Source organism: Macaca nemestrina, chromosome 3, assembly GCF_043159975.1.
Source record: "Macaca nemestrina isolate mMacNem1 chromosome 3, mMacNem.hap1, whole genome shotgun sequence".
Taxonomy (NCBI): domain Eukaryota; kingdom Metazoa; phylum Chordata; class Mammalia; order Primates; family Cercopithecidae; genus Macaca; species Macaca nemestrina.
The window spans coordinates 171,166,461-171,189,405 of record NC_092127.1 but is presented as its reverse complement, the minus strand read 5'-3'; the positions used below and the strand labels follow the sequence as shown (position 1 = coordinate 171,189,405).

The 22,945-nt window shown below is 43.6% G+C and overlaps 1 protein-coding gene across 1 annotated transcript; it reads right to left on the bottom strand.

The window, feature by feature from the left end:
* Positions 1-10,301: 10,301 nt before the first annotated feature.
* LOC105487815 (cholecystokinin A receptor) lies at positions 10,302-22,066 on the bottom strand. The gene is made up of 5 exons (XM_011751429.2): positions 21,729-22,066; positions 20,806-21,057; positions 17,225-17,486; positions 14,742-14,869; positions 10,302-13,751 (listed from the first exon to the last, which is right to left on the bottom strand). Exons 1-5 carry the CDS (start codon positions 21,838-21,840, stop codon positions 13,219-13,221), a joined length of 1,287 nt encoding a protein of 428 aa, XP_011749731.2. The 5' UTR covers positions 21,841-22,066; the 3' UTR covers positions 10,302-13,218.
* Positions 22,067-22,945: the final 879 nt, after the last annotated feature.

The window sequence follows — 22,945 nt, the reverse complement described above, 5'->3', positions numbered from 1 at the left end:
GAAAGAAAGAAAGAAAGGAAGAAAAGAAAGAAAAAAAGAAAGAAAGAAAAAGAGAAAGAAAGGAGAAGAACATGTGGAGAAGGGGGGAGGAGGGAGAGGAATGGGAAGGGAGCGAGAGGGAGAGAGAGAGATTTGAAGATGCTGTGCTGATGCTGGCCTTGAAGATGAAAGAAGAGATCACAAGTCAAGGATCCTGCAGGAAGCCTCAGGAAACTGAGAAAGGTAAGAAATTTATTCTCCCTTAGACTTCCTAGAAGAAATACAGTCCTGCTGGCATCCTGAGGTTAGCCCACTGGGACCCATTTCAGACTTCTGAACTATAAGATCACGAATCTGTTTTAAGCCACTATGTTTGTGGTCATTTGCTAAAGCAGCCATAAGAAAATGCCTCAGCTAGGATTCTTGGACTTGACTCCAAATGAGGGCCAGAAGTCTGGGAAGCTGACAGAGACCTATTGCCCAGAGGCACTCCTTTCTTTCCTTCCAGATGGGCGCAGTGCCTGTTATGTGACCACCCTGGTCATGTCCTCTGCCTGCGCAGCTGTAGTGCAGCCCTCATTCATATGTAATTTCTCATATCTCCATCTTTCTTCTCTGCTGCTTACCCCTACCCCATTGACAGCCCCTGGTTAGGGTTGCCCGAGTGTGCAAATAAAAATACAACATTGCCCAAGACATGCTTATACTAAGACATTATTCACCATTTATCTGAAATTCAAGTTGAAATGGCGTTTTGTATTTTATCTGGCAACCTTACACCTGGAAGGTGCCCAAGAAAACACCTGCAGAATTAGGTCTTGGGATCTGTTTGCTCCACCCCTGGAGAATTTTTCAGCTGGACTAAAAGCCCCTTAGCCATCTGTGTTCTGTCTTGCCCACCTTTTTTATTTGCCTCAATTGACTGTGTTCTTGTTGCAGCTGCTGCCTGTGTGCTTGAGAAAAGTCATTGAAATTCGAGAATAGGAGAGAAAGACAGAAGCAGTTGATGAAGAAGAAGTCAAAGAACAGATGTGAGGACTTGGCTCAAGTTTTCAGTGGTTTCTGCTAGTGCCATGTAAGGGGCATTATTAAGGTTCCATCTTCTCTGACCATGTTGGGCTGGTTCTGAGCCTTTGGAATGAGCGGACTTTTGAATCCTACACCCTTTAGGGAGTGGAGGCACATTAGTGGGTGGCTTAAACAACAGAAATGTATTATCTCACAGTTCTGGAGGCTGGAAGTCCAAGATCAAGGTGTCAGCAAGGTTGGTTTCTGGTAAGGGCCCTCTCCTTGGCTTGCAGTTGGCCACCTTCTTGCTGCCTGTTCACATGATTGTCTCTCTGTGCATGGGTGTGCATGAGGTCATCATGACACTTTCATGTATGACGTTCTGTGCTAGATTTGGGGGTTGCTTTTTATTCAAGCACAAGACAAAAACACTGATGAATAAACCCAGAAACCTCAAGCAGAGTTTCTTACTTTTCATTGGCTAGAGCCAATGGTGTGTTAGGGTTGGCTTGTATTGACTTGCAAGGGCCAGTTGTTAAATTTCCAGAAAACATGGTAGTTGATACTCAAAATGCATCCATATTAGGCCATTCTTGCATTTCTATAAAGGAATATCTGAGACTGGGTAATTTATAACGAAAAGAGTTTTAATTGGTTCACAGTTCTGCAGGCTGTACGGGCAAAACAGGAGCAAGAGAGAGAGAGCAGAAGTAGGTGCCTCACATTGTTAAACGAACAGATCTTGTGAGAATTCACTCACTATCATGAGGATAGTACCAAAGGGATGGTGCTAAACCATTTATGAGAAATCCTCACCCATGATCCAATCACCTCCCCCGCAGGCCCCACTTCCAGCATTGAGGATTACATTTCAATATGAGATTTGGGCCGGGACAAATATCCAAAGTGTATCAGCATCACTTTTTAATTATTTTACTACAGGTAGCTATTATCTATGCTCTTGTTATTTATGTTTCTTACGTCTGCGTGGTGGAAATACTATAAAGTGATGTGTTACAGCACGTCTCTCCCAGCTCCCTGTTCAATGAGGCCATGCTGGTAACTTGAAACTGTCTGTGATCATATTTATGCAATAGAAATCAGCAAACTGGCTATAGATTAGAATTTTTTTTTTCTTTTTCAATTGGAGGGCAAGTTGTTAAACATCCCTGGCCAGACTGGGACACAAACCTACCCCTAAACCGATAACTAGCAAAAGAGAATAAGATTATCATGTCTGGCACAGATTTATCATGATTTATCTCCTGGACATGGGCTCTTTTTCTCTGAACATAATGCCATTGTCTCAGTCTATTTTGTACTGCCATAACAGCATACCTGAGACTAGGTAATTTATAATAAACAAAAATGTATTGGCTCACAATTTTAGAGACTGGGAAGTCTAATACCGAGGGGCCTGCATCTGGTAAGGGCCTTCTTGCTGAGTCATAACTTGGCAGAAGGACAAAGAGAGGGTGAGAGAGAGAGAGCAAGCAAGAGGCGGCCAAATTTGTCCTTTTATAAGGAACCCACTCCTGAAATAATGGCACTAATCCATTTGTGAGGGCAGTGCTCCCATGACCCAAGCACTCGCATTAGGCCCCACCTACCAACACTGTAGCATTGAAGATTAAGTTTTCAACACATGCTTTTTGGGGAACACATTCAAAGCATAGCAACTGTCAATACCTGTACTGTACCATTATGGAGTTCATGAGCAAGCAATAAAGAGTAGGGTGGGGGGGCTGAGCTGTTGTTAGATGACAAGAAATATACAAAGACAGCATTATGAGAGCTCAGAAAAAAGAGAAATCTTTTCTGATAGAGAATTTTGGAGGTTTTATGGGGGAAGTTAACAGGTGAGCAGAGCTATGAAGAATGATAAGATTTTATCAGGAAGTGCTAAAGAAAGGAGACTGCCCCAAATTGAGGGAGGCATGCACGCAAAGAAGTGCTTGGGAACAGCAAATCATTCTGTTCTGAAAAGAAGAGGAAATTGACTGATAGGGAAGGGAGATTGACTCTTGCTTGCTGGGGACCTGGATACCAGGCTAAGGAAATCGAACCACTAAGCACTGGGGAGCCACTGGGCAGGGAGAAAAATGATCCAAACCTTATATTGGTAAGGCCAGTCTCTTACCAGAGAGTGGGGTCAAGTGGAGGAGACAGAGAACTGGGAGGGGGAGAGGCCAATCGGTCAGCAACTGTGACATTTTGGGTTATCAGTAACAAAGTTAATTCTGATTTAGAGTGCTCTCAATAAAAATAAAAAAGACCAACTGGACCAGGTTAATAACTGAAATTAGTGTCTTAGACATCACTTACAATGGCTATCACTCATTAAGCACCTACTGTTTGTCAGACACTCTTCACATGTAATTAGTTTACTGAAAAGTGTGGAACAATCAAGAAACAGCTTTGTTTTTCTTCTACCTCTGTCTTCACTCCCTGTCTGTTAGATATTCTGCCCCGGCCATGATATCTCTGCCCAACCGATAGCTTTCCCCACATCTTTCCTGCTTATTTCATCTCTTCATTAGGACAACTTCATCTTCAGGTATTTAGTATGATACAAATCCAAAATTTCATCTCACATTCAGTTTGAAGTCTCTCTCTTTTCCTCTAAATCAGACAGGTCCCAGGCAAGACATCTGCAGTGAGAAGAAGCTGGTGGTCTTTTTTTCCTCTCTCTCTCTCTTTCTCTCTTCCATGTTCTATTTCTTCCTCTTGAGGATGGAAGGAGAGGTCAGTGGTAAAGGGGCAAAAGTGGTGTCATCTGTAATTCTTCAGTGGTCAAAGGACCTTTGGCAAATGCTGAGCCCTTCTCTTTTGGGGCAACTTTGTGATTTTCCAGAGACCACTCTCCCATGCACACACATTGTGTGAGGACCTCCAATACTGCATCATGTTCTGGTGCAAAGACACATTTTCTGGTCAGCTCCTGCTCTGGTGGAATAGCCCATGTGACTTCCTTCTGCCCCAGGGTGACCAGGCCTGGCTACTTCCTGTGATGTCTCCTGGGTCCATGGAGCCATCCCTCTTTGCCTCTCTTCTGTGAACTGAATGCCTGTGTCCGCTCCCAAATTCGTATGTTGAAACCCTAATCCACAATGTCATGGTATCTGGAGGCCTTTCAAAGGTAATTGAAGCATGAGGGTGGGGTCTCCATGAATGGGACCAGTGCCCTTATAAGAAGAGACACTAGAGAGATGATTCCTCTCTCCACCATGTGAAGACACAGCAAGAAGCCATTCTTTTGCAAGCCAGGAAGAGGGGCCTCACCGGGGACTGATTTGGCTGGCAGCTTGATCTTGGATGTCCCAGTCTTCAGAACTGTGAGGAATAAATTTCTAATGTTTGAGCCCCCCAGTCTATATTTTCGTTATAGAAACCCTAACTAACTAAGACACTCTCTATCATTGGAAACCTGGCTCCAGTCAGGCTCTTTCTTAACACTTCGCAGCACCAGACACCAGAGACAAACCCTGAATCCAGTAGACACAAGTTCCCTTGGAACTATGTTCCCAAATTGAGGTCCCATGAGAGGAAGGATCAATTTTCCGTGTGACAAAAACAGCACCCTCCGCAAATGTTTCCAGATGCAAGGTTTGAAAGGTGTGGTTTCATGGTGAGGGAAAAGGAAAATGGCGCAGAATTCCCTGGCCATTCAGTTGACCACCTTATCAAAGAAATTCTCTCTCTTTCTCCCCTTTATATTTGTAGGGGCAGGAGAAAGGTGAAGGGGTACATGTTGAAGGACAAATTTCATGATCTCTTAGCAAATCATGGACTCACATGTCATCCCACTGTTTGGAATGTTGGACAACTTGTCATTCTCTGTCTATAGTCGTAACCTGAGTCTAGAACCCCTTCAGTATCCCTTTAAAATTTAATATCATTCAAATCTTTTAATATTATTTAATATCACTTAATTCTCACAAAAACCCTATAAGGAATGTTTATACACTGTCGGTGAGAATGTAAACAGTTCAGCCACTGTGGAAAGCAGTTTGAAGATTTCTCAAAGAATTTAAAACAGAACTGCCATTCAACCCAGTAATCCCCTTACTGGGTATAAATCCAAAAGAAAATAAATTGTTCTACCAAAAAGACAGGTACTCACATGTTCATTGTAGCACTATTCAAAATAGCAAAGACATGGAATCAACCTAGGTGCCCATCAATGGTAGATCGGATGAAGAAAATGTGGCACATATACATCATGGAATATTATGCATCCATAAAAAAGGATGAAATAATATCCTTTTTAGCAACATAGATGCAGCTAGAGGCCATTATCCTAAGCAAATTAATGCAGGAACAGAAGCCAAGTAATGCATATTTTCACTTATAAGTGGGAGCTAAACATTGTGTACTTGTGGACATAAAGATGGCAACACGAGTCACTGGGGACTACTGGAAGGGGGAGCGAGAGAAGGGGACGAAGGTGGAAAAACTGACCATTAGGTACTATGCTCAGTACCTGGGTGATGGGATCATTCATACCCTAAACCTCAGCAACATGCGATATACCCAGTAACAAACCTGCATGTGTACCTCCTGAATCTAAAATAAAAGTTGGAAACACAATAAAATAAAAATTTAAAAACCCCGTAAGGTGAGTACTATGGATGAAGAATCTAAGACTTGGGGGCTGAGTCATTTGCCCGCTATTCCATACATAGCCAGGCCTAGGAAATGAATTCCAGTCTTTCTGACTCCAAAGATGAAGTTCTTCACCCCTTCCTGATACCATCTTTCAAAAGATGAGCTAGATTTTGAGTCTACGAACCTGGGAGGCTGGGGTACCATTAACAGTTAGAGTGAATCAGGATGAGAAGTGATATGGGATATGACAATTAGCTCCATTTTAGATATGGTAAGTTTGAAGTTGTGGGGGACGTTGAACACCCCAGCGATGCCCTGTGGGTAACAGTAACTTGCACGTTTCACTAGGGAAGGGCGGACTTGCTCAAAAGGTAACAGGTGAAGGGGAAAGCCAGAAAGCTTTTTATTGCAGGCCGATGCAATAAGCCTCACCTTGGACTGTATTTGTCAGTTGGACTGTATTTGTCTCCTTTCTGATGATTCTGAGAAAACAGATCTATCTTAATAATGCTGATAATTTGCTGAAAGTTCATTTACTGTTACTATCACTTGGCTTCCACGAGATGGCAAAGTATATTATCTTCCTTCTAAAGATAAACACAGGGGCCTGGCTGTGGTGGTTCATGCCTGTGATCCCAGTGCTTTGAGAGGCCAAGGCAGGAGGATCACTTGGGACCAGGAGTTCAAGATGGGCCTCAGCAGCATCATGAGACCCCGTCTCTACAAACAATTTAAAAATTAGAGGGGCACGGTGGCACACACTTGTAGTGCTACTGAGGAGGCTGAGATGGGAAGGATTGCTTGAACCCAGGAGTTCAAAGTTACAGTGAGCCAAGATCATGCCATTGCACTCCAGCCTGGGTGATTGATACCCTGTCTCAAAAAAAAAAAAAAAAAAAAAAAATTAAAAATAAGCATCGAGATGGAAGCATCCAGGACACAAGCGCAAGATTCAGCTTTCAAATCCTCCAGATTCAGGGAGCTCAGAGAGAGGCCCAGATGTCCACATGGGGAGGGAAGAAAAGAGAACAAGTCTGGGGATTTCTCTTCCTTAGGGCCATGACAGCACATGGCCTCAGAACTAGAAAGCCTTACAGGAAGCTAAATAGGCAGCTCTTGGTTCCTTAGCTGGTGGATGCCAGCTAATCCCACAGCAGCCTGGCGGAATGAGGACGGGGCTCACCCCTGCCTCTGTCATTCACTAGCTGTCTGACCTTGGACGGATTACCGCCCCTCAGCGCCTCAATCCCTTCACCTGTGAAATGTGAAAAATGATGCCTCACACATGTTGTTTGGAGAATTAAATAAGAGACCACATGTAACAGACATTCATTCCTCCCTCCTGCCACTGTTCATTGTCACCTGCTGTCACTTGTGACTTTCGCAGTGCCTATATAAGGCAGGCTTTAATAGATGTTGGTACCCCTGTCAATCCTAGGCCACATTTGGTTTTGGAGTGGAATTTTTTTTTTTTTTTTTTTTTTTTTTTTTTTTTTTTTTTTTTTTGAGTTTCACTCTTGTTGCCCAGGCTGGAGTGAAATGGCGCAATCTCGGCTCACCACAACCTCTGTCTCCCGGGTTCAGGCCATTCTCCTGCCTCAGCCTTCCTGAGTAGCTGGGATTACAGGCATGCACCACCATGCCGGACTAACTTTGTATTTTTAGTAGAGACAGGGTTTCTCCATGTTGGTCAGGCTGGTCTCGAACTCTCAACCTCAGATGATTTGCATGCTTTGGCCTCCCAAAGTGCTGGGATTACAGGCGTGAGCCACCGAGCCCGGCCTGGAGTGGATTTTTATGCCTACATCTTAATTGGATGAGGCTGGTGTTCCAGAGATGAGCCTCTCACTGGTGGCACTGGGAAGCTGTGACCTAGAAGGGACCGGGAGCCTGGAACCTCCTCCTGAGGCCCCTCCTCTTGATCTCTTGTCCTGGAAGCCTTGGTTCTGTGCTTGGGTGTCAAGGAGCTCCCCTGATTGCAAAGTGAATGGGAAGCGAATGTAATTAAGGGAGGGTGTGGAATAGTAAAAGAGTAGCACACTTTTTTTTTTTTTAGGTGAGGTCTCGCTCTGTCATCCAGGCTGGAGTGCAGTGGCATGAACTTCGCTGACTGCTGCATCAACCTCCTAGGCTCAAGCAATCTTCCCACCTCGGTTTCTCAAGTAGCTGGGACTACAGGTGCATGCCACAGGCCTAGCTAATTTTTGTATTTTTTCATAGAGACGGGGTCTTGTTATGTTGCCCAGGCTGTTCTCGAACTCTTGGCCCCAGGTGAGCCTCCTACCTCGGCCTCCCAAAGTGCTGAGATTACAGGCATGAGCCACTGCACCCAATCAAGGGTAGCACATTCTGACCCACTGAGTCACACAGGATCAGATCCACAACCCCTCGTCCCTCATTATGTACAAGAGGAAATTGATACCCAGGGAGGCGCCTGACTTGCTTGGAGCCACACTGTAAGTTAGTGATAGATGCTGAGACTGGGATACAGACTTTAGAATTTCCAGTCCAGAGTATATCCTCTTTTCTCATAGAAGTGGCTTTTATGGTCAGTGAATTCTAAAGCAAAATTTACCAGACATAACATACAGCGAGGACGATTGGAAACGCAATTGCCCAATCAACTGCCTCCTTTATCATGCACTGCTGCACCCTCCGCACGAAAGGCCTCTTGATTGGGAAGGCATACCCTTCCCGAAGACACCAGGAAAGAACCGGCATCAAGGAACAATGCCATTCAAGTGTATTGGTTGATTCACTCATCTACTCATTCCCTGAGATGTGTATTGAGCTATGTTCTGTGAACAATGCTAAGTGCTGAATAATGTATACTTGTCTGACTTCTCTTCCTAGGCAAGAAGGAGGATCTGAAATTCTACCTGGGCTGGGTTTCCAAGACCTGAGGTGCGTCTTGGAGTTGTGAGGCTGGCCCTGGGCTGTGGCATCAGGTTTAGGAAACCAGGAGGCTCTGTGTTATACTTGAGGGGGGCCAGGAAGCCAGGGAAGTCAGAAACATCCAATTCAAGGAGGCAGAGGGAGGGGAGTGCCATGCTTGGAGCAGAGCCAGCCACCGGGAGTCGGCAGATGTAGCATGGGTTCAGGTGGCCCAGAAAATCTCCCAGCGGTCCCCAGAGAGGCCCTGCGGGAGAGCAGATGGATGGGAGGGAAGGGCCAAGCAAACCATGTGGCTTTGACAACATTTATCACTGCTAATGAGTGAACTGGATACTTTAGTATGGATTAGACACATGTTGATGGTTTTTGACTGTTCTCCTTAAAGGGAATGAGGGCAGGAGGCTCTAAGCTGAGGGATACTAGAGACCACAGGCTCCCAGTCCTCTTCCATTGGTGGCTTCACAGCATGCACAGGTGCAACACCCTCCCATTGTGACATCTTTTGAGACAGGAATAATACAGGGTGGTCTCAGGAGAACAGAAAATTCCAGGCAGCAGTTCCACATGACTAGCAAAACGAAACTGTTGAAATAGCCACAGAGGCTATGGGCTGATAAGACCCTGAAAACCAGGGTGTGGACCAAGCTGTCTAAGACTGACTGCATCCAACATGGTGCTGGATCTGACTAGATTTCACCTAGGACCTCATTATTCACTCATTAACATACTAAACACATACCCACCAGTGCCATGACAGCTCTGAGACCACCCATATTTGGTGTAAAAATGGGTGGCATCACAGCTTTGAGAGATCTCCACCTTTTTTCCAGGAATCTTCATGAATATTCCACCCCTTGGTTAAAGAAATCCATAGAGTTGGCCGGGCGCGGTGGCTCACACCTGTAATCTCAGCACTTTGGGAGGCTGAGGAGGGCGGATCACCTGAGGTCAGAAGTTCAAGACCAGCCGGGCCAACATGGTGAAACCCTGTCTCAACTAAGAATACCAAAATTAGCTGGGTGTGGTGGCGTGCACCTGTAGTTCCAGCTACTTGGAAGGCTGAGGCAGGAGAATTGCTTGAACCCAGGAGGCAAAAGTTGCAGTGAGCTGAGATAGTACCACTGCACTCCAGCCTGGGCTACAAGAATGAAACTATGTCTCAAAAAAAAAAAAGAAAAGAAAAGAAACCCATAGAGTAGAGGTAGCAACCCCAAACTCCATTGTGTGTCTCTCTTTTGAGCACACCCACACCCCCTTTTCTTGAGTGTGTACTTTTCCCTTTGCAATAAATCTCTATACGCTATTTTCTGACTTGTCCTTGAATTCCTTCTTGTGATGGTGTCAACAGCCTGGACACAAGCTGGGGTCCAGGTCCCACCGGCATTTGGGGACCTCCTCCAGCCCAACGGCATCACTTTGATTACATTCGCCCTCTCCCCCCACACACATCAAGGAGGAGTGAAAAGGGGAGGCAGCAAATGCTTACACCTAGAATCTTGGATGGGGATACACCAGAGTTGGAAAAATTCTTCTAGAAATTCTGCTGCCATGCCCCTCCACCTCCCCAAGAATGTGCCTTTCCTTGTTGGGAATCACAACTGTGGACAGAGAGGGCGCCGGAAGCACAGGTGCACAGTGGAAGTCAGTAACAGCGTTTATTGAACACGCAAAGTGCAGAGTACTGGGCAAAACACTGGAAGGAAATACAGTGGAGGTTCAACAGCTGTTGTCAGCCTCATGAAGGTTACATTTGATTTGAACCGTGGGAACACCGGTTAAACATACACAGATGTATGTAAACAAGCCACAGAAATACATACATGCTTTTTCACTACTACATGCTTATGATACAAGATTCCCACAGGAACTGGGGTACAAGAAGCCACTGAGACACACAGCTTAACTGAAGAGCAAAGATACAAGTCTCCATTCCAGGGTTCAAGTTCTACCTGGCTACTCTGGGGATAAGTGGGAGCTACCAGAAGACACTAGAAAATACCAGAGAATGATGATGAATGTGTTTTCTTAGCTCTATTAGCCACTGTATTTCAAACTCAAATTAGCATTCTACTTTAGCATGATATAAAGGCAGTTAACAAAGTACTAGAATAGAATTATGTCAATTTTTTAAAAAAGAGTAAAATCAGACCTTCTTAAAGGACAAAGATTCTAAAAGTTAATGCCTTTTAAAATTCTTTTTAAAACAAGCTTCCATATGTGAAAGACTTTCCAATAAATTTAGTGAACAGGGGCATTTTACTACTCTATATCTGGGAAATTGTTTTTATTTTTATGTGCTTTAAAATATTTTTAAACTTTATGTGCTTTAAAAATATTTTTAAGTAGGGTTGCCAGATAAAATACAGGATGTATTTTAGTGCATGAGACGTGGTCATCCTAAAAGCTATTCATTGCTAATCTGAAGTTAGAATTTAGCAGCTATTTTTAGGTTAACAGGCCTTTGGAACTTCCAGAGCTTCCTAATAATGGGGGCCTAATTTATCTTCATTTATATGCTAACACTGCCAGAAAGAAGGATTTTTTCTTCTGGCGGGAAAATTGTAGATAATGTAGGACTTACTCAAATATTGGAGAGATTTTCATTTCTTACACCCTTTATTGTCACCATTTTAGCAGTGTGTGTTTGAGTCGGTTGAATTTTTACCTTGAAATCTTTGACTGAGGTGGCTAGTGACAGATAGTAAAATTAGATTTCAGTCTGAGGAAGTCTGGCTTGAGAGGTCCCCTGTACTAGTCACGCACTCAATAATTTCTTCCGTTAGCACGTGACAATTCCCTTCTCCAAAAATGTGACACTCACATCTTGTCCCATTATACATCTGTTATTCATCATCACTTCTTGTCACTCTCTTTCCTTTTCCCCTTTCCAGATTGAATTCTTTTGAGAATTGAAATCCTTGTGTGCCACACAGAGCATCGGGCCTGGATCAATGGATGGCCATAACCCCATGGAAACAAGAAAAAGCAAAGCTCACTTCTCAGATGCCTAGAGGCATGAAACTATGAACAATGGTTTTGTTGTTGTTGTTGTTTATTTGTTTGTTTCCTGTTTGCTTCCCACAGTAGCAGGCAAACTTGCTTCTGTCAAATATGTTCACGTTAATTTGCGTAAGTGGACAGGACAATGTTGCTCTAAAAAAAAAGTAAGAAGTGTTGGTAGACTGAACTGATACATACTATTCTAGAAATGCACTTCCTGGTATCTGAATGTACAGCTTGTATCTTATTTAAGATTTCTAAGTCAGAGGAGAGATATTTCAACACTAATTCTGCTAAGAAATGAAGTTCACATGAAACTTGGTCATGAAGGAATGTAAAATTATAATACTAGCTGAATTCCTATATCCAATAACTATTCTTTTTTTTTTTAAAGAACACCAAAGAGTATATTTATATGTAAAGGATGTAATTTATGCTTGGTTTACACATATACATAAAATTAGCCAATTATTAGCAAGCATATAGATTGCATTTAAAGGCATAGACCGTTCTGACATTCAAAAGCTATTTGTTAACTGAGTCCAAGTATGCCAGATTTAATTCTGGGCCTGATTATATGTGTTTCTACCTTTGGCCAGGTACATGTAACTTACAATGCTCCTTTGTTCCTGGAGATCTTTTCTGGGAAAAAGGAAGTGTAGATGAATATGAGAAATTGAGTGGAGGCAAAGAAGTCATAAGGTTTAATATCACCACATAAAGGAGAAATTAAGTAATATATATCATTAAAATAGAAAAAATATTCCCATGCACCTTCTGCCACTTAACATTCCTTAAAGTAAGATAGAATTCCATCTAGCTATTTGCCTTATACTCTTTTCTTTTTAAAAATGCTAAATTCAAGGCTGGGCATGGTGGCTCATGCCTATAATCCCAGTAGTCCCAGCTACTATGGAGGCTGAGGTGGGAGGATCATCTGAGACCAGGAGGCAGAGTTTGCAATAAGCTGAGATGGCACAACTGCATTTCAGCCTGGGTGACAGAGCCAGACCCAGTCTCAAAAAAATAAAAAAAAAAGAAAAAAAAAGAAAAGAAAAGAAATAAGTTCAAAATTCCATCTTTCAGACATTGCTTATGCTATTCTGATGAAAACTAGCTTATGACTCTGAATGTTCTTGGCCAGCCTCAAGATGAAGAAATCAGGCTGCTGTCATACCCAGGACAAAATGGCCAGAGAGGGTTTGCTTCGTGTTCGCTTTGTGGTCACAATGTGGTGGAAGGCTACAGTGGATATATGAGAGGGTGACGGGCTCCCTACAGGCAGAGCAACCGCCACAATTCTGCATGAGCAGAAAAAGCAGAGCATGGAAATGTGTCACAGGAGGAGTGAGAGCCCACCTTGGATGTTCTAGAAGGTTTGAAAGCTCAGTAGGCCCCACATCTCCATTTTGAACATGTGCTTAGCAACTCCATTTGCAGTAGGAGCCCTGTTGAACTCCTGTCCCTGGCCTGCTGAGGTTTTTCTGATGGTGAGTGTTACTTAACATTTCCTGCTTTGAACTGCCTAGAAACCAAGTCATGGCCCCACTGAAGCAGTGCTCTGGAATCCAGATGAAGGATGAAAAGCAGACCTTGAAGAGTTCCCACTGGAGATGGAACCTTCTTTCTCCATCACCCCTGCTTCCTTCTCTTCCTGATCTCTTCTTCTGTTCTTCCTCCTCTGCCTTCTCCCCTCCTTCCTTCTGCAGTGGAGGGTCAGGGGACAGCTCACTGGGGTGGCGCCGAGGCACTCATATGGCTGTATGAGAACCTGGACAGAGAGGCTCCTATGGTCCTGCCTTCCTCCTCCTCCCCCACCTCTCCCCTCGCCCCTGGGGGACCAGGATTGGGGCAGCAGGGGAAGGTGGCCATGAAGCCGAGGCGGAAGCGTTTGTTCATGAAGCAGTAGATGATGGGGTTGACGCAGGAGGAGGTGTAGGACAGGAGGAGGATGAAGGAAATGGGGGTCCCTGAGAGGCGGCGCTCCGCAGAGGCGGTGTCGTAGGCCCGCCAGGCGTTGGCGCTGAAGATGGGCATCCAGCACAGGAAGAAGAGGACCACGATGACGATGAGCATGCGGATCACCCGCTTCTTGGCCATCAGGTTGGCCGCGGAGCTGCTGCTCCGGATGCGGTGGGCCCTGCTGCTGCCGCCGGTGGACAGCTGCCGGAGCTCCAGCTTCCTCGCGGGCCTGGACTTCTGCAGGTAACACCCATCACTGTCCTCATATTTGCCGCTGCTGGTGGTGCTGGGTTTCCTTTCTGCGTGGGCAAGAGACCACTCATTGTTGGGGATGGGTCATGCCCGGTAGAAGGCATGGAGCCCCCACTCCCCTCCATGAAGAAGGCCAAACCAAAAAGGAACTGAAAAATGGCAGACAACCTGGCCTTACACTGACATGGGTAAGCACTGATCTATACTAGTTCTGCCCTTCAATGAAAGGCTGCTTAAAATGAGTAAAATATATGATAAAAACAATATCTTATGCATGTAGCTTACAAGAAAAAAATGATTAAAGAATGAATATTCACACTCTTCTCCTTCGCTTCCTTAGCTCCCCAGAGGGAAGATTCGGGCTTGCTGGGTAAGATTCCAGATTGCTTTTATTATGAGGAATTTGGATAAGAAGGAAAAAACCCATGAAAACCAAAGAAGCTAGAGAGACTCAGTTATCTATGCAGTAGAGAGCTGAGTTAGGGCATGGAGTGAGAAGGGAAAAGCTATGTCAACATGGGTGTCCAGGTCAATTTTCATGGACAGTGGATTGTAATAAATGGAGAAGGAGTGAGGTTTCGTGGCCACTGCCGGGTGAGAATAAAAAGGAGGAGAGAGGATGAGGAAAAGGAGACAACAAAAAGCCAGCTGTGGGTTAGGAATCAAATCCCTTCCAGTGCCTTTGGAGAGACACAAAACAGGCTGGAATTACAAGTAGCTTTGGTTGTGGAAGGGGCTCTGTTTGAATACAGCACTACAGAACTTCCGGCACAGAAGAGGCCTCGGCTTGTTATTGGGTTATGTGTGTGTTACTTTATTCCACTCAGAATGCGTTTGAAAGGAAAGATTTCCCCATTCTACAGATGAGAAAATGGAGACACTGGGCCTCATGACTGTGCTTCTTGATACAGAGTCTCATAAGAATACTTAAAAATTTTTCCAACAAACTTTACATAAACTCGGGTATTTCTATTTAAATGATAGAAAACAAGCTTTTGTGCTCATTTGGCATAAACACACAGCTACAAGATAGTTACCTTTAGCAGATTTCTTCTGGCTAGCCTCAAATTTTATTCCCTGGTAGAGTTCCAAAGAGATTAATCCATATGCCACCATCATCACAATTCCAGGAATAAGAAAGAGGATGAGTAACAGGAACGTGTGCCTAATGCAATCAGAAGAAATCCAATAACCAGCAACTTTAGGCCTTCAAACTCAAATGGGAAGGAATGAATAGGGTTTATGTTTATTTTTACTGGCCTGAGCAAACGCATTAATTACTAGTATTTAATATCCTTGGCAACCTCATGTCTGGCGATTCAGTCATTATACGTTGTTTACTTCTTTTCTTTTTTTAGATGAAGTCTCTGATGAAGGACTAGTTTAATTGGAAAAGTTTGGTGTAATTCTGTGCTTGAAAGAAGTCTATGTATTAAAAAGAATGTGAGCTTTAAAAAATGAGAGTATGTGAATAGCATTTCAATAAAGCTGTTTTAAAAACCTTTCAAAATGACTTACATCAAGGATTTCTATGTGCTACATATAGGCTAAGCATTTTACATACATCATTACATTTAACTCTCATAATAACCATTGAGGTAGGTGCTACTGTCTTAATACCTATAGTAAAAAGGAGGAAACTGAGACTTAAAGAGCTTAAATAATTTGTCCAAAGTCACACAGCTGGTAGCAGAGGTGGAATTTGAACCCCCAAAATATGATTCGAGAACCTAGAAGCTATGCTTTTTAAGCATCACAGTATAGCATTTGTCAAACAACAGAGTAATCAAGTGCTTAGCCAGGGACAATGGAAAACCTCCTGAGTCTTACAAAACATGCCATTCTGGCTGTTTCTGACCCGTAAGCAGCTCAGACATTTACATGGGCGTCCATTCTCCATGACCCCGTGAGGCTGGCACAGTGGCATCGTCATTCTAGTGCCTGGCTGGGTAGAGCTATGCTTTCTCTAAACATCTTTGATTCCTGAGGAATCACAGCCTCCTTCTTTATGAGTCTGGCCCCTAAATCACTTCTGCAGTCTGGCATGTGTGAGGTTACACGATTAGGCCATAAAATTGTCAGAGGCTTATGGTGGCTGGGCCATTTCTCATTTCAATTTGACATGTTTTGATAAGATTCCTTTTCAAGCCTTGGAAATATTCCTCTCATTTGCAACGTAATTCCTTTGTGTGTGTGCTACTTGGTTGAAATGAAAGGAGGAAAGCAAAAAAAAAAAAAGCAGAGATGATCTCAGTTTGGGGCTGTTACTCAATGTCTAGTTCCCTGCTTCTAAAACATCCTTGGAATTGGTAAATATAATACCCTGCAATTTGTGTAGCCTTTTTTATCATGATATTTTTATGCACACATTCTCCTTTGTATCTTATAGCCACCCAATGAGGGAGATTTTTAAAATATCCACATTTTAAACTCCTAATAGAGATAAGGAACCTGACGTTCAGAGAGCCTATGTGAACTTGCCCAAGGTCCCCAGTTAGTAAGCAAAGGAACCAGTATTACAATCTTGCCTTTTTATTTCTGGTAAAATGCTGGTAAAATTTCTGGGTAAGTACCGGAGCTGCTGCAACTCTAAGAAAAACCACGTGGGATTTGGGACTCATTCCCTGCTCTGTCTTAATTCTTTAGAAAATCATTGCCAGGTGCAGTAGCTCATGCCTGTAATTCCAGCATTTGGGAGGCCAAGGCGGGAGGATCACTTGAGCCTAAGAATTCAAGACCAGCCTAGGCAATATAGTAAGACCTAATCTGTATTTTAAAGTAAAAATTTTATTAAATAAAAGAAGGCTAGGCACGGTGGCTCACGCCTGTAATCCCAGTACTTTGGGAGGTCAAGGCGGGTGGATAACCCGAGGTCAGGAGTTCGAGACCAGCCTGACCAATACGGAGAAACCCTGTCTCTACTAAAAATAAAAAAAAAAATTAGCCGGGCATAGTGGTGCATGCCTGTAATCCCAGCTACTCAGGAGGCTGAGGCAGGAGAATTGCTTGAACCCGGGAGGCAGAGGTTGTGGTGAGCCAAGATCACACAATTGCACTCCAGCCTGGGCAACAAGAGCATAACTCCATCTCAAAAAAAGAAAAAAAAAAAAATCATAGCTCTACAATTAATCTAGCCTAACCCTCCACTACAGCATTTAAAAGCATACTACATGATGGTTGAACGCAGAGGCTCTGCCTCTTCCTTAGGTTTGTGAATTGGGAAACTTAACCTTTCCAAGTCTCAGTTTCCTCAACTGCAAAACGGGCACAGTAACAGTCATACCTATCTTAGAGTGTTTTCACAGGATTGACTGAATGAATATACTCATGGCATTTATAACAGGGCTCCCCAGCTAAGTGTTTGCTATCGTGATTATCCTAGAACAAGGCTGGAATGACTTCCTCAAAAAGTCTCCAGGAAACTGATCCCCCGACCACTCTGGACAAGGCATCTCAGTTTTTCATAATATTGCAAAATTACATCAGGTTGTATTTTTAAAAATAAACAATGCAACCTTACCAGGACTGCTGCATGACATCATTTGGCAGTAGAAAGCGGCACATATTCGCGGTCTGGTTGTTATTTTTGGTAAAAGGCACCAAGTTGCTATAAATGGGGTACGGAGTCATGATGGTAAAGGAAAGGCACCAGGTAGCAGCAATCACCTTCAAAGCATGGGATTTTGTTTGCCAGACCCGGGACTGTAAAGGTTTGCAAATCGCACCGTATCTCTCTAGAGATATGGCTACCAGATTAAAGGTAGATACACTCACAGAGGTGCCTGGGAAAGGAACAAAGAAGCCGGTTATGTTGACTCTGAAATCCAAAGTTTATTTGCACATTAGCTTGAATATATCTGATCCGCACAGGTTTGATATCAAAGGAAAACGCTTAGAAGGTAAAGAAATATTGTGTATGTATATTTTTAAAAGACGATTTATTCTCAGCTTTGTTCCAGAAAGGGTTTAAGGCAGTTAAAGAAATGGATTTGTAAATACATCTCATTGCCAATTTTTAATAAGTTTATTGAGCTTTGATTATCACCTAACACCTGCTTAGGCTCAAGGCTCTCATTAATTAATAACCAAGGGGATGAAATTTGTTCTTGCCCCCACAGAAAAGGTTTCTCTAAAATCTGAAGAAAAGCTCTAATTTTGAGTACGGTCTGCATAGTTCAGTTGACTTTAAAAACCCGAGATTCTCAAGCGTTCTCTGACCCTGAAAGGTCACTGTGACCTGAGCTGGAGGCATGAAGGCTTTTTCTAAAAATTTTGAGTACATACTGTTCTTAATAGTGAAACAATCTATATTTCAAAATGCAACTTGTTGTAAAAAATAAGTAGTAAAAAGACAAGGGAAAATGCCCCATACGGTAACTAAAGGTTTCTCTGGGTGGGGGACTATAAAGTCTCCTGTCTCGTTGTTTTTGTTTTTCTGTATTTTGTAGAAGGAGCAAACATCACCATTGCAGTGAGAAAGGTATCAAACACACCTCATTTAAAATAATGTATTTCTTTTCTGGGTGTGGTGGCTCATGCCGGTAATACCAGCACTTTGGGAGTCCGAGGCAGGCAGATCACTTGAGGTCAAGAGTTCGAGACCAGCCTGGCCAACATGGTGAAACGCCATCTCTACTAAAAATACAAAAATTAGCCAGGCATGGCTGCATGTGTCTGTAATCCCAGGTACTTGGAAGGCTGAGGCAGAAGAATCGCTGGAACCTGGGAGGCCAAGGTTGCAGTGAGCTAAGATCGCACCACTGCATCCCAGCCTGGGTGACAGAGAGGTACTCTGTCTCAAAAATAAAATAAAATAAATCATGCACTTCTTGGTCTTAGATGGCCTATGGAAAAAATAAAAATTAAAATAAAAAATAAATAAAATCATGTGCTTCTTGTCCAAAAAGCTAAATTTCTATTATTTTTGTATTTGTATATGCATACTTATTAAAATGTCCTATTATTCCCTTAAAATTCCCTGTAGAGTCCTTCCGCTATAAATTCTGTCAATTCTTCTGAATATCTCTTACCAAGATTTCTTAAACCTCCGAATTAATATAAATTTGGGAGCAGAGGTCCTGAAACTGGGGTCCTTAGTTTCTCATTATTCTTATGGATATAAACTAATTCTCTGAAACTATATCCAAAAATGTCATTTTTCTAGGAAAGCCTAGCTTTCCTTAGAGTCTTAAAGAAGTCTATGACCCCCAAACCATTAACTAAAAACTCATGTTCTGGGGATAGGATTTGCTGTGTTTTACTGGATTTTACCCTAAAGAGTTGATGACATTTAGAGTCGAGAGTATAGCCCAAAACTCTCTAAGAATCAGTTCTGTGTAATGGATCCTCAGTAACTATAAACTCACTGGCAGGCAAGCATTCTTTTTCTTGTTGCTACAAATTAGGAGCTAATCAATGTTAATTATTAGTATTGAGGAGACTGCAAAATTAAGAGAAGAACCTAAATTATTGGAATTAAAAATCCAACAAAATTATTATGGTATTGCAAATACTTTCAGAATGATGTTTCTTTTCTTTTGGCCAATAAAATTGTTTTTATGCTGTTGAAATTTACATAACATAAAATTAAACATTTCAAACTGAACAACTTTGTGGCACTCAGAATGTTTTGCCACCATGAAAACACTCGTTTTAAACCTCGGTTCACATTCTCCGGTTAAGGTTCCCAAATAGTATTACCATAAGATATATATGGATGGGCCTTGGATGTCTACAGCACTAGTTATTATTATTGCTTCATTATTTAACAATGATCTTTGTCCTTTGTAAGTTTCGTCCTTTTTTTTTTTTTTTTCAGAGGACTTGGACACGGATTGACGCATTCTTGGTTTTTGGTGGCACGAGGGTCAGAAATTCATCATCATTTTGTCAGTGCGGAATCCCACTTCCTCAACTGGGAAAAACAAAGACTTTTACAGCCTTCCGGTCATTGAAGACTACCCTAGCCCAGCTCACTGCTGCATATTCTTCAAGGCTTGGGTCAGAACAAAAATAACTCCCTGCTTATTTCCCACCTCTGCCCCTCTCCCAACTAATTCTCAGAAAGGGCAAGGGACTAGGCAATCTGGCACCCAGAGGGGACCAAGAAATGTGTCTTTGTTCAACTCCAGGAGAACCACAGCAGTTGGCAAACTGAGGTAGCATGCTCACCACTGTGTGGCTACTAATCTGGACTCAAATCTCAGCTCTGTTGCTTACCATCTGTGTGGCTTTAGGCACATTATGAACCTCTCTGTGCCTCTGTTTCCTCCTTAATGAGACAAGGAAGAATCATTGCATTTACTTCATAGAGTGGTTGGGAGGTAAGGTAAGATCATGAAAGTCAAAGCACTTAGTACCACATGGGGTGCATAAAAGCACAAAAAATTTAGCTCTTGTGATTTTCATTATCATCATTTTTGTTTGGCATAGGCAAACAGCTACATATCTCAGCCAATCAGGGTCAGCTTAGCGACCCCACAGGCCCCAGGAGCAAATTCAACTCCTCATCTAGAGGCAGAGACCTCTCTCCCTCTGCCAGAGATGGTCCCAGCTTTGGGGAGAACAGGCTGAGAAGTGAATCCTGGCAAGAGAATCTGGAACTGTGATAGAACTGGTTTTCAAATAGCCCCTGTTCCCTAAGAAAACAAGAGGAACAATGACAAAGAACCCTCCTCCATAATCCTTACCCTCCCTAGAAGCCAGGACTCAAGTTGGGTATAGCTCAGGACACAGTCAACAGCTTCCAGAAAGGGATAGAGCAGCTTAAAGTCACTTTTGACTTCAAACAGAAGGAAGCAAGTCCCTCTTTCCTTCAAATAGAATCAGGCAAAATTAACTGCCCCTGTGTTTTCCTATCAATGTATTTCACTCTTAGAAACTGACCTCCAACGTGGATGATGGGGACCGACTTACGGGGAACGTATAAGGATGACCATCAAGTCAGCAGCAATGTCCTTGCACACAGCCGTGCACAGCCTAATGTTCTGTGATTCAGCCCTCAGCAGAGGTCTTCTGCTGTGATTGTCAGAGGCTTGGGAAGGTCTGGGGCTGAGTGGGGTCTGGGGCAAGCTCCAGAAAGAGTCACCAGCAGCAACTTACCCATGAAGTAGGTGGTGGTCTTGCAGACGGCGCTCCCGAAGATGAAATCCTTGAGCAGACTGGGGATGAGGTTGAACGGCATGCAGAAGAGGCAGAGCATGAGATCGCTGACAGCCAGGGAGAGGAGGAAGATGTTGGTGACCGTCCGCATCCGCTTGTTCCGAATCAGCACGGTGATGACCAGCGTGTTTCCCAGCACGCTGAGCAGGAATATCAAGGAGTACAAGAGAATCTGCACCGCTGGCTGCCACTCTGCAGACAGTAACAGGAGCAAGACGGAGGGATGGAGGTGATGAGAGCAGAATGCTAAAACCGAAGCCAAGGGTGATTTCCTGCCGATTTCCCCCCTCACCGGGGTGTACATCACTGGACCCACCATTCCTGTCCTGACAACATTTTGCAGAAACAAACTGAGGAAAGCAGAGACTGAATTATTTTGTTTGTAGAAGGTTGGTTTGTTAAAGGATCACTCAGGGAACCACTTTTTCTTAAGAACAAAGCTCCTCAAGTGAACAGTGATCACTTTCTTTCCTGGCTGCTAAGCATGATTTCACTGTAACCACTTCACGCTGGTTTCCCCCCAAGAAAAGAAAACGGCTGCATGGTGACAACACCTTTTCTCCTGTGCTTGTAAGTTCAGGCTTTGACACTTGTACTCCCTCTTGCTTCACTCAGCTTTTCCTCCCCTGCTTTTGTTCCCTCAAGTCCTATTCATGAATGCCCAATTCTCCCATGGGGGACAATAAGAATATTTGACTCTATTCTGCTTGTTAATCTCTTCTGCAAACTTCTGAACATATGACTTTATCCAGCCTTGTCTCACAATGACTTGGTTATGTATATTTTTTATCAGCCTTGCCTTTGCTGATTTCTCCCGCAACTCAGTAGTTTCCTGGATTAAAATAACAGCTTCCGACACTTACCTTTGGAGGGACGAGGCTGATCCAAGCAGAAAAGCGTCTCATTTTCGAGCCCGAGTTCGCAGGGAGGAGTGATGTTGCTTCCATTCACAAGAAGGCTGTCAACCACATCCATCCTTGCCTGCTGCTTTCCACCAAGTGCTGGAGAGCTGGTGAATTGCTCACTCCCGGCTCATTTCTCTAATGACTGAAGCGTCTCCCAAATGCAACCTGCCGTGGAGGAGCAGGGAGGGAGTGATTTCCAGGTGTGGGCTTTTTCAGCCATTCCTAAAGGCGACTTGAGTTCACCACACTCACTCCAGCTGGGCAAGCATTTGCACTCCTGTTGTGGAAAAGGCAGTGAGCGCAAGTGAAGCCCGCTCCACCTTCACCCCCCACCCCCCCGGCCCTTTCCTGGGCCAGTCTTAGGGCCCTGAGCACAGACAGCCTGGTTGCCTGTTAACCATTCTCAGAATGTGGCTGCTTTTATACACACATGTGTACACATGCACGGACACATACACACACACACAGGCTTCCCCAGTACTCCTCTATATAGGAACCTGTCACCATCCAAGACATGTGCAGAAGAAAGCCCAAACTGGCTGTATGAGACAGGAACAATTAACACGGTAACAGATCCGATAATGCAGACCATCAGGCCTAAAGAACACGGAGGGACTGTGTTCTACCTCCTTATAGAAAAGCAATTAGTGCCTTTTTAGTTCTGGAACCATGCCCGGTGGTGTGTGTCTGTGGATAGAACTGCTGGCTGGTTGTTAAGTTGCTACTAAACACAGTGTTATTTCTCGTGGTCTCTGCCCTTGTTAACTAGAAGGATTGAGGTACTTTTGAACATAGGTACCTGGGTCCTTATTACAAAAGATGTTAGTAAGATTTCCTCGTCATTCATGAAGTCTTGCGTTCAGCACATCTTCATTGAGAGTCAATCATTTGCCAGGCACTTTTCTATCATGTCAGCAAATAATGAACAGAATTATTTCAGGTAGTAAGTACTATGAAGGAAGTAAAGCAGGGAGACGTGATGTATACAAACAGATTAGGGACTGATTTTTTGGGGGGCGGGGACAGGGTCTTACTCTGTCCCCCAGGCTGCAGTGGAGTGGTGCGATCATGGCTCACTGCAGCCTTCATCTCCCTGGCTCAAGCAATCCTCCTACCTTAGCCTCCTGAGTAGCTGGGACTACGGGTACACACCACTAAGCCCAGCTGATTTTTTT